Genomic DNA, 12,412 nt, shown 5'->3' on the forward strand with positions numbered 1-12,412 from the left:
CACAAACTACATCACATATTCAGTCATTTTTAGCCTCAGAATGAAAAGTTACACAATCATAGTACTGCAGTACACAAAAAAAGGCAACACCCACCAGTGCAGTCATTAAAGAAAACTACAAGAATGATCAATTCATCATCATAAAGTATCTGCTTTCATCAAAAGTGTTTTTAAAAAGTTCAACAGCCACAGAGGCTCACAGTTCTAGTTTCTGCTCTGTAATTTTCTCTCAGTCTCAGCTTTTTCTCTCTCTATCTGCTTCACTCGTTCACTCATGTTCTTCTTGTGTTTCTCTCCTTCATTCTTCATGTCTGTCATTGTTCGTACTACATGCTCTGTTTTCTTCTGAAGTATCAGTGTCTTACTATACAGACGGGTCTGTGCTTCTTCTGTCTCCTCCAGCTCTCTCTTGGTGTTTAATATGATCTTTTTTAGGTCTAAGTATCCAGCTACTCTGTCACTTTGTGTTTCTTTCTCCACAGACTGAAGCTTTTTGCTCATGTCTTCTATCAACTTCTTAACTTGTAGACGTTTAACTTCCTCACAGACTTCCTTCAGCTCCTCCACCTGTTCTTTTACTGTTTTAACCGCCCGTTCCAAGTCTCTGTGTCGTTCCTCTCTCATCTGTAACTCTTGGTCAAGTTTTGTCTTTTCCTTCTCCAAACCCTCCGTTTTCTTGTTCTCTGACAGAAGCCTCTTTAACTGGTTTTCCTCCTGGTGCTGCTTTGTTTCTGTATAAACATAAAAACAAGGAAACTGGCTTGAATTCAGTTTAAACTAGATTTGTTTTTGCTGAATTTTGATAAGTTAAAGCACACACTGAAGAGACAGCACAGAGAAGTAGTCTAATTAAATGATATCCTTTTACAAAAAACATTAATAAAAAAGAAACGTGTCCATCCTATCACCAGTTGAGGGTTTTAGTGTCAGTACCTCTGTCTTTGTTCTGTCTCCACATCCTCCAGTCAAAAGCTGCTGCACAAATCACAACGAGGACAAAGACAAAGATGATGCTGAGACGAACTGCAGGACAGTGAGACGTTGAGTGGCAGTCAGCTGGAAAGATAAAACACAACAGATGTGTAGATTCATACCACAACACCTCTGCTATTTGACCACAGGAAAACGATCAAGATCCAATAATCACCATTGATCAGTAGTTGAGTCTCTGTGGTCTGGCTGATGGTCTTCTGTTGGACTCTACAGGTGAAGCTGTTGCTGCGTCGGTTCTCCACAGTCACTCTGCTGCTGACGGTATAGAGGAGACCAGGACCTCTGAGTGTCTGTGTGGGTCCAGCAGACAGCAGCTTTCCCTCAGCATCCAGCCACAGCAGCTCAGGCTCTGGATACCAGCCTCTAGACTCACAGGTTAAAACCACCGTGCTGCTGTTGATCTTGGTCTCTGTTATGACAGGTGAGGAGACAGACCCTGAGGACAGCAAAGAGGAGACGTTTACAACAAACATTCAAAATATGTTTAAAAGGTTATCAAATCTGCATCAATAGAACAAGAGTCTGAGATCTGAATAATAATTTGGACCCAGCTGGACTTAGGTCCTGGTCAGGACACTCAAGGTCTTCATGGTTTCTCCCAATTCTTTTCAGGTTTCCTGTTTTATTTTGAAAATAACTCAAGTCTTCTTCCTGCCCTATTGACCCCTTGCAGCTACGTCACAATTACCACGTGACGCGAGAGGCGACGCCATGACGGACGGCAGAAAGTGCTCAGTGATAATGTACTGTGTATGGGTGCCGTCCAACAATGTGTCTCGATCACTTCACACTACAACCTCACAGCATTATCACTTATTTAAAATAGAATATCTACTCATTCGTTGCTATATTCTGTTTGTTTTTTTGTTATTCACCGTAGAATATCTCAGTTTTCTGTGCTTTTACCACTGCTAAGGAGCTAACGTCAAGTCAGTGCCACACTCCCCATTACTGTACGTTCACACCAAAAGCTTCCAAAGCGTCAAAAACGCCGGAAGTCAATTCATTTTCAATGAGAGCCCGGCGACACTGAGCGTCCAAAGCGTCAACAGGCGTTGCCGCGCTTCCAAAGCGTCCAAAGCGTCACCAGATGAGAAGTTGAGCCAGGTTTAACTTTAGGGTAATTAGCTATTACGCGGTTAAGCGGCAACCGGCGGCAGCCTGTCAGAATAGAGATGTCCGTCGGCTGCCTTTTTTTTGTATTTCGGCTCCCAATGACCAGCGCGATCGAACTTTGACGTCAGTCACGTGACGAGCGGCCAAAGCGGCTGAAAATATTTGCAGTTTTGGGAGCTGTCTTGTCTGACGCCCAGCCTCGAGCGTTTTTGACGCTTTGGAAGCTTTTGGTGTGAACGCACATACAGCAGCTGCTCCTGTCTTTGCTGCTGCTAACTACAGTTAATGGACCTGGAAATTAAAACCTGGTCCGACCTGTGGGTGTTGAAGTCCTGACCCGACGTCTGTCTAATTAGTGATCATTCTCTGATTAAACCCGGCTGAAAAATAAAAGAAAACAGGAAGCCGTCTTCGTTGTAATCGCCACGATCGGCCGGCGGCAACTACGTTGTGACGGCGCTATGTTTAATACGAGCGTTAGCTGTTGTTAGCCACAGCATGTAGCTCAGCTAGTTAGCTTCAACTGTGTTTACATCGACTACACACTGTAGATAAACTAACTTATAATGGCATCGATAACGTGTCTGTATATCTTCGCACTGGTCCTGTTGCTCATGTAACCCCGCTGCCAGTGGCCAGCCCCCGGTTCTTAGCTCTAGTCCAGCAAGGAGTTGGTGCTTGGGACCAGTTTTAAGAACCAATAACCGGTTCTTAGCTCTAGCCCAGCAAGGAGTTGGTGCTTGGGACCAGTTTTAAGTACCAATAACCAGTTCTTAAGTGGTGGAAAAGCAAAGAACCGGTGCTAGTCAGGCTCTGGCTCCGAACCAGCACTCGAACCAGCTCAGTGGAAAAGGAGGGGAAACCCTACAACCACGGTATGTCATAAAACTATAACACGCCCATTGAATTAAATTGACGTCCACTGTTCTTTTGCCGTCCATCATGGCGTCCGTAGCTACCGCGAGTGGAACGTGACGTCACGTGCAAGGGGTCGATTGCCTCTAGCTTTTGTCTGCGTCTCCCACACCTGTGTCACATTTGCATTTATCCCCATTTCTATTTAGGCCCCGTTTATACGTACCCGGTTATTTTTTTAAATGGAGACATTAACCATTCGCCCCTGAAAACGACGCTTTTCAGAAACTTCATCCAGAGTGGAGATTTTGGAAAACTCTGTTTGCACGTAAACAGAGAAAAACGTTGATTTGGGTAGCCGACGTCAGACCCTGACGTATAACCGTAACCAAAGAGGGTAGAGTAGTTAAGCTATATTTGCCGTGTACCGTAACCACATTATATAACATAATAAAATAAATAAGTAATAATAATAAAATTTAATGCAGATTGATGTGTTCATTGTAAAACATTCATTTATTTTTGTAAATGTAGTAATTTCTGTACATACAGAGCCCCGAGACAGCGCTGCTCTTCTGTCCAATAACGTTATCATGAAGCCTCACTTTTGATTCAAACAAACTGCTACTACCACAATTGTTAGATTTCATCAATGAGACCAACATTTACTTCACTTGTCCAGAAAAAAAAAAAAAAGCTTCACCTCTCCGAGAAACATCAGAGCAAACTACTAAACAGCCGTCATCTGGATAAACTGGCCGTATATTTGGCATCTAAACAGTTACTTTCTCGCATGAAAAAATATTAAAACTTTACACACAAGGAGGGCAAGTGACGTTGTTGTTGTTGTTGCTATCAGGTTGCTATGCGGGATCATGTGCGGGATTCTGATTGGCTGACGTGGGTTTGAGCTTCTCGCTACACTGCCACCTACAGGTTAGGCATGCTCTTGACGGCATATATACACGGGTTAGTGTAAACGAAACGTTTTCTGAAAACGGACTGGTGTGCACGCAGTGTTTTTTATAAACGGAGAGGGTGAAATGTCCGTTTATGAAAATAGCCGGGCACGTGTAAACATAGTCTTAGCCTATTTCCTCCTGTCTTTGCCTGTTAGTCTCTTCAACCTTTCCACCCTGTCTGTCTCATCATTTTGTGCGCATTTTGTGTGTGTTTTTCCTCCACATATATCGTTCTCACTCACTCTTTGTTTTTTTCTCTTGGTTTTCCAGTCGCTTTTTCTTTTGTTTTGGCACTTTTGTTGGGAAACCCATTGTGTTCCTTTTGTATAGTTGCACTGGACCTAGACCTGTTGACCTTTTTGTTGATACTTTGTACTTTGTTTTGTTGGTGCTTTTTTTTTTGGAGTCCAAGCATTTGCCACCTTTTCTCCCCCAAATAAACTACCTGACCCACTGATACCAGGACTCTTTCCTGATAAAATGGGCTCTGTCAGTTACTGTTTGCTATAGATTTACAAGTACAATTATTATTTATTTGTTTTCTATTTAATACTCTTTGTCCGACAACATTCAACAGACACCAGACAGACCCAACAGACTTAGAGCTGGACCTTTGTTCAACTTGTTTCCGACACAACTTTAAGATCCAGGTGTCTGATACTGAAGATCCTTTATCCAATTCCAATATAGAGTTAATATTATTTGACCTGGTTTTGCCTGCCTATCTCCTTCCGCACATTTTTCATTTCCCTTCAGTACTCCGCCTGGCATTGTAATGCTTCTGCAGCTTTTCTCCTGCAGAGAATCTACGGGCCAATCAGCAAACAGAGGGAGTGGCTGAGAACAATGACATTGAGGTTGTGCGTTAAGTTGGAAGTTGTAGTTCATACATAATGGCGGCGGAGATGGATGTTTGTGGTATTGTGGCAACGCTGCTCTTCTTAGGGCCTAAGATCTAGTACACATTCACTTTGCTCTGCTCATTGCAGTGTGAGCTGGTCATTGTTTACAGTGTTCAGCAGCGTCTTTGCATTCCGGGCATTTTTTTTTTTTTTTTTTTGGATGGAAAAAAAAGGCTTTAGACATTTATAAGAGTCATTAAGAGTCCACACGACTCCCCCATAAAACCATAAAGATTTTTGTAAGCCTTTAGCAAACAAAACCAACTTACCAACAATGAGTTCAGCAGTAGATGATTTACCCTGTGAGGGAAAGTAGCATCTATATCTCCCATTATCAGAGTGTTTCACTTTAGAGAGTTTCAGTGAAAGGTCTCCATGACCCAGTTTCTCTCTGGACAGTGAAGTCCGTCCCTGGTAAGAAGCGTTTTGCTTGTTTAGAAAGTCTTGACCTTGATGCCAGACATGAACAATTGTGGGTTCCAGATCCAGATTGAGCCTGGCCCACTCCACACTCTTAGAAACAACATCTGTTGCAGGTTCCAAGTTGCATGGCAAGATGGCTTCACCACCAACTAACACGATAATTGGTCGAGACGGTCCAACCAGCTGAACCTGACCTGGAATGACAAAGAACTAATCTTAAATCCTGCATTCACAGCAAACCTGTGAGAATAATTATTGCAAAGGCTTGTTCTTAGCCAGGGCCGTTCCATAGGGGAGAAAGGTGATGACAATTCTAGGGATCCACAGTCCAGATGGGCCAACAAAACCTCCAGTAGCCTAATATTTCTGACTAAATTATAACATTGACTAATACTCATGCTGCATCAGCATCAAAACAAAGCCACAAAACCTGCACTATTCATAAAATATAATTTATTTTCCATGTAATAACCCCCTGCCTTCTTTTTAAAAAATGGTTCCGTCCATGCTGAAGCAACAATAGGCAGTTATTAACTAACGTATTCCAGACAGGTTACTAGCACTAGCTAAAAGAACAGAGGACGCAAAAACATAAATCTGGTTACCAGAAACAGGAAAACCAAAAGTTTCATGAGACATACAGTAGTAGATAAGTATTAAATCAGAATGACAGGCAAGTTATCTGTTTCTGTCACTCAACGCCATTGTTGCCCTGGTTGAAATACATAAAAAATACATAGTCTATGAAAAAAGTGACAATTTTTCAGGGGGCCCTGAATTACTAGCAACGGCCCTGTCCTTAGCATCCACGTTACCTCCACAATGTTCAGCCAGGAGAAGGAGAACCACAGTGTGGTGATAAACCAAAGCTCTGAAGGAACTGAGTTTAGATCTAAGAGACGGTCCGTTCAGGGAAAGCATCCTGGAATGTTGGGAAAGATCTGAAATTGCAAGATCATATATAACAAAAAGTTTTGTTGATAAACGTCACAAATCTAACAAATTAATTTGATCCAATGTTGAAATGTTCAATGTTGAAAATAGTCATATCCTGTGAAAAAGTAACATCACTCTGCACATTTCATTGGAGCGTCAAGAGCGCTTTACTTAACTGATATGTTTACAAAGGGACAAAGAAGAGGAAGCAGAGGATTGAGATTCTGACCTTATAAAGAAAAAAATTGTAAAGTTACGAACTACTTGTCTCAAAAGCCCAGATTAAAAGTTAGTAAAAAATAAATTTAAAAAAAAATCCCTCTGAGACAACTGCTAACAGCAGTTAGTAAAATCAACATATTTACAGCATAGTTTTCAACACATGAGTAATTAAAACCCACATAAGTAAAATTTATCATCAAACACAAGTGAAACCAACCACACTGTATGAAATACCATTTAGTTCTTGGTCAACAATATGCAGATAAACATTCTAAAATAAAAGTAATGAAAGTTCCATTAAAACAAACATCAAAATGGGTTTTCATACCTGTCACCTTGAGGCTGCAAAACCTTATGGTCAAAGTGTCTGAGTTCAAGGAAATGTACTTTGACCCAGTTAATGACTTTATGACTGCATGTCTGTTTTTATTTTAACTTCTGTCATAAAATAATTGTAGGCGTTTCTGATGTGTGTGCTACGTTCAGTTGGTTGGTAATTTACTGCCTGAGATAATGAGTAACCAGAATAATAATTCAATTTAATCAGAACGTCCTTATATATGCATATTATAGCACTATGTAAATGGTAAATAGTTAAGAATGTCTAAATATAAATTATTATTGTACCTCCTAATTCGCCATGAGTTAATTATATTCACAAACTTCTCTGAGCAAATGGGTGGTGTATCAGAGAGATAGTGGAAGCTCTACAAAATCTCCATCATTTGGTCCAATTCGAAATTAACTCCAGCTCTATGAATATTGTGTAGTATGAGAAAGAAATTGCTCTGGGCTCCTGCCACCCAAAGATTGTGATTGAGGAAGAAACACAGAGGAGATTGCTGGACACACATCTGCCGGTCAACTGCATTGCAAAATGCCTCGGTGTGTCAAGGAGGACAATTTACCACAGAATGCAACAAGTTAACTTGTCTGCGAGAGGCTCGTACACTACAATGGCACACCAAGAGCTCGACCATGTCATTTCGACCATCAAACAACAGATGCCGAATGCTGGATACTGAATGGTACAAGGCCATTTGGTGTCAATGGGTCTCCGTGTTCAGTGGTGGAGAGTGATGGCTTCGATGCATCGAGTTGATGCGGTAGGCATCTTCTCTTGTATCACAGAACTAGGATGCATTGTGCAAAGAAGTTATTCTGTGCAAGGCCCTCTCTCCCTGGTCCAGGACTTCTCTACCCTGCACATGAACTCCAAGAGGGTTTTACACTCGCCTGGGTTTCTGGCTCTGTAGGGAACATATGCGTTAAACATAGGGATGTCCCGATCCGATATTGATATTGTATTTATGTCCGATATCAGCCCAAAAAACGAATATCAGATTATATGAACCTTAATGTTGGTGGCCGCCTGCCAGAGAAGAAGAGCGCCCGGCTCCAGCATGCAGAGATCACATGATCACAACAACAACAACAGCGTGTGTGCGATTCATCCATGGTGCGTGTACACGCACACACACACACACACACACAGACACGGGTGCATGGACAGGTCACGCTTGCCCGCTAATAAACGGTAAATGCGCTATATTGCTCTAAATGTACAGTTCAAATTAACTACCGACGGGGTCGGTGGTCAGATTCTTCTGGAGTAAGACCAGCTGGTCCACATGTTGTGCCGTGTTAGCATTAGCTCCGTGTTAGCATTAGCGCCGTGTTAGCAGGGCTTAGCAAACACCGCTCTCTACCTTCAGCAGCTTCCAATGTAAACACAAGCACATGTAGGGGTGGAGGAGGTGGTGGCAGCAAGTTTTTTTTTTTTTTTTTTTTTTACGACAGTGACATGTGCCTCCCAGAACTGTGGGGGAGCTCCGGAGAGGCAAAAAAAGAGAAACCAATGAAGGAGCTGAGTTATTTCCGGCCGACTTGCATAGTTCTGCTTTAAATGTATAGCACACTCAGAACACTATCATGTGAAACATTGTCATATAATTACAGTAACTGTAATGACAATAATACATTAGAAGTACCTTAAAAATCCTGGAAATGTTGGCAGTGTTGAGGTCCATCTGCCGAATTTAGAGTTCTGTTCTGTTAGGGTGAAAACTGTCTTAACACTGAATATTTACCTTTACTAACTGAGTTTTATTAGATTGAGCACTTAAACATTTTACCCATTTATACAAGTTATTCCTGAGTGGTGAAACTTTTGTCTTTATGTAAGTTGCTGAATTGTATTTGAGCTGTTGCGTCCTGTTGAAGAATGTGAGGGAGTCAAGCATTAACCCTGTGGTACGAAGGGTTAAAAGGAATCCCGGCTATGAAGACTTGTAGGCCCTAATAAGCCACAATTGTTCTCTTGTACTAAAATATGTTGTTAGAAACACATAAAATGTTGCCATTGCTTTAAAAATCTATAATATTTAGTACATATTTTGACTTATGTACAGACGCAGCAGCATCAATGACAGACAGTGTGAGAGGACTCATAGCGCACATTAACAAGAAAAATCCTGATGTTAAGTGGACTCACTGTGTGATACACAGGGAGGCCTTGACATCCAAGAAAATGACCAGGATTGAGGATTCCCTTTTTATGTGTCAAATTCTTCTGTGGCCAGGGAAGGTGATGAGTCACCAAATACACAGCAATCAATACAGATACAATCTTTACAAAACTACAGAGGACTGTTGAAGAAACAGTAAAACATTTCTGCTCACAGTGACAGCAGACTGCTCAGATAAGGCAGCAGGATTAATCAGGCCTTGCTGGCTGCACAAAATACATCTCCATGGTAATTCATGTATTCTTGCTTTTGTGCAACCCAATAAAGGTCAAGTTCAGCCAGAATAACTAGAAAATCATGGCTTAATCCACTATCTGGGTTTTGTGCAATAGCCTTATTAGGAAATGGCTGAAAGAAGAGCCAGGAAGCCCCATCTCCTCCCCTGTCATCCCTCCCTGTTCTCCTGATGCTGTTCCAGTTTAGCCAGAGACCATGGATCAGCCACATTACCGAATCAACTGCCTCCAGTGAAGTGTTTTTATCTGGACAAGTTGTTGACTGTCTTTTGACATGATATCCACAAGTTTCCGAACGTCATCTATGGTCAAAACTGGCTTCCGGTTTGCCGGTTTGGTGGAATTTTACGTTTACATTTCCATGGTTTTCAGGCGTTGTCATAGTTGCGGTAAACGCATGGATCTATTAACGCTGGCTTTTAACACAGATGTCAATTTGTGTGATATCCACTGTTAAAAGCTGCTGTGATGATCCATGCGTTTTACAGATTTTCATTGGGGAAAAAAAAAAAAAAAATCCATGCATTTACCGCGGCTACTGAAACCATGGAAACGTAAACATAACATTCCAAAACCGGCAAAACAGGCTACGTTTTTGACATTCGGAAAAGGTGGATAGTGAAATAATTCAACAAAGTTGTTTCTCTTTCTTTTTTCTCTTCTATATATATTGTTTTGCATTGTTACTCTTTTTCTATAGGTACATAATCCATTGACCTTGTGTAAAAAAACAAAAAATTACATCTCTTAACTAAAAGTGTTTGATGCATGATTTTAAATCACTAATAATCCACTACAATTCATATGTATTTACTAACATAACATTTACTATGCTATTCTGAAATCAGTCATTATCAAAGAAATAAAATGAGATAAAAAATAATAATAATTATAAAATGAGAAAGAACCTGCTCAAAGAAAAATGTTAAAACACGTATAGATTGAATCATTTATTTTGATAGACGAGCCACTTTGCAAAACCTCGCTGATAACACTAGAACACTAATAAAACAACTCAAATGTACGTAGTTTCCTTTTATTTAGATGAAATCAAGCACAGTATCTTAGTTTCACCTTCGCTGGATGCATGCGCGCTCCCGCGGCCAGGGTTCCAATCTGGATGGGCTAAAAATCGGATTTTTGCTGGCAGTCTGAACGCGGCCTTGGTGTCAGGCTGCGTACACCAGCACCATCACCTTACCTGTGCAACATATGGCTGCCTACAAGGATTTTAAAGCTATCCTTTTGGAGGCATTCTCTCTGGGTCAAGAATTCTCAAAGGTGTAAGTGGTTCATGCAACAGTTGCGCCAGGTTTTGGAAATAGTTACCGGTAAGTAATGTTTTGTTTTTGTTTTGTGAAAAATTGTTTTTGGTGATTGCATTTTAATTTCAGAAGTGCAAATGTGATTCTAATGTTCAACAACTCAGTAAATCACCACTACTTGTTTGCAGTGTTAAGGAGAACACTGCCACAGATGAAAAAAAACATACATTTCACAACATTATCACAGAATATGCTATCCATCTGTTGCTGCTTGCAGAAACACCATAACCTTGCCTGTGAAACACATGACATCATACAATGAATTTAAAACTGTCCTGGCGGAGGCATTTCCATCTGGGCCAAGAATTCTCTAGAGTTTAGCTTAGATTTTAGATGAAATGTTTATGCTATGTACTGTGGGAAATGGCCATTTCAGTATGTGTGTGTGTGATTTGCTTATAATACGTGGCACTCTTTGTCAGTGGCGTAGGCAGAATTTTAATTTTGGGTGGGCCAGTACAAAATTGGATGGGCCATCTTTTCTCAGAAGGACAGTGCATTCCATATAGCGCACATCACTGTTAACCATTTTATTGCACAACTTTTTTCTCTTTTTTTTTTGTAACTTGCTCTTGACCAACACAATATTTGATACATACAGATGAAATGATCTTTCCTGCCACTATGATGATAAACTGTATTTAACCGTACCTATGTAAACAATAAAACTCAGTAACCAATCACACAGCAGCTCCATGTTGTCTCTGTGTGATGTTCAGGGAGGTCCGTGTACGAAGTATAATTCAATTGCGTTGTTCACTTCGAACCATGAGAAATGTCATTTTTAGGGGTATTTCCTATTTCATTGACGTAAGACGTACAACGCAATTCAGCGCACCGAAGTGCCCGCTTGTTCCTTTCTCCAACTTGTACAATGAAAATTGAAAAAGGAAGTCGAGAGCCGGAACCAGCCTTCAAAATAAAAGCTCCGCGTTTTGAAGCATGTTGGCTACAGCGCCGGACAATTTAAAAGAAAAAAAAAACCCGAAACGAATTAAATACAAACTCACAACAAATCGCCTAAACGATTATCATTTCATAAATGATATAAAGTGATATTTCGGCTACTTTCCCCACAACTGTCAGGATCCCTGGGGATTTTCACAATAAGGGCACTGGATCGCACTGAGATGCTGTCAACGACGTGAGGTGAGTGAGTCAAACTTTGTTGTGGTTGATGACTTCATCACTGCTGCACTCATGAAGTAGGTCACACGTTATGTTGTTTTTAATTTTTTTCGACCTAACTTCAAGTTGTTGACCTGTAGCTAACGGTTAGCTCCAGAAGATAATCAACGCTAGCAATGCTAATTGTTTACAGGTAAACTAGCTAGCGGTTGTAGCTAAGTAACAGCTGTTGGATGCTAACGTTACGTCTTTTGTTATTATCAGCTCTTTAACGCCACCTCATTTGAATATTTTCTTCTCTAAGTCTGTGAGAAATGTCCTCATTTATGGTAGAAGTGAATAAATACGCGTTTTTGATTTATTAAATGCTAGTTGTGTTCACAACTGTGTAACATAACTTATTACCAGCATCATGTTTGTCCACGCAGACTACTAAGCAGTCTAAACTAAGTCTAAATGAAATATGAAATGTCATGTGTGTCTCTATTTGGCAGATGTGGGTCCACCGTGAGCTGATGCATGAACTCATCCTATGACAGCACCTGAATCAGCTTGAAAACAGCTGGTAAGTTGAGAGTAACCACTGAGTAGAGTCCATCATTTAGACACACTTTTAGGGCATTTTGATCATCACATTTCCACGGACATGACTCCCTGTCATCATTTCATCAATTTATAATGTTTAAAGTTTGAATTCAGTGGGGAAGCTTTTAGTCTTCTTCTTTGATGTGGTGCATTTGTGTGGCAGCGTTATAGCGCCACGCCAGCTCCACACAGGCCTGCCAC

At 40.9% G+C, this 12,412-nt stretch overlaps 1 protein-coding gene across 1 annotated transcript; it reads right to left on the reverse strand.

Annotated features, from left to right (window-relative positions):
• Positions 1-204: 204 nt before the first annotated feature.
• On the reverse strand, positions 205-6,172 carry LOC146960903 (butyrophilin subfamily 3 member A2-like). The gene is made up of 5 exons (XM_085771955.1): positions 6,067-6,172; positions 5,098-5,445; positions 1,148-1,429; positions 934-1,056; positions 205-731 (listed from the first exon to the last, which is right to left on the reverse strand). The coding sequence occupies exons 1-5, from the start codon at positions 6,170-6,172 to the stop codon at positions 205-207; spliced, it is 1,386 nt and encodes a 461-aa protein (XP_085628081.1).
• Positions 6,173-12,412: the final 6,240 nt, after the last annotated feature.

The sequence above is a fragment of the Trachurus japonicus genome, unplaced genomic scaffold (genome assembly GCF_045865225.1).
Source record: "Trachurus japonicus isolate A0001 unplaced genomic scaffold, Traja_1.0 AP029849.1".
Taxonomy (NCBI): domain Eukaryota; kingdom Metazoa; phylum Chordata; class Actinopteri; order Carangiformes; family Carangidae; genus Trachurus; species Trachurus japonicus.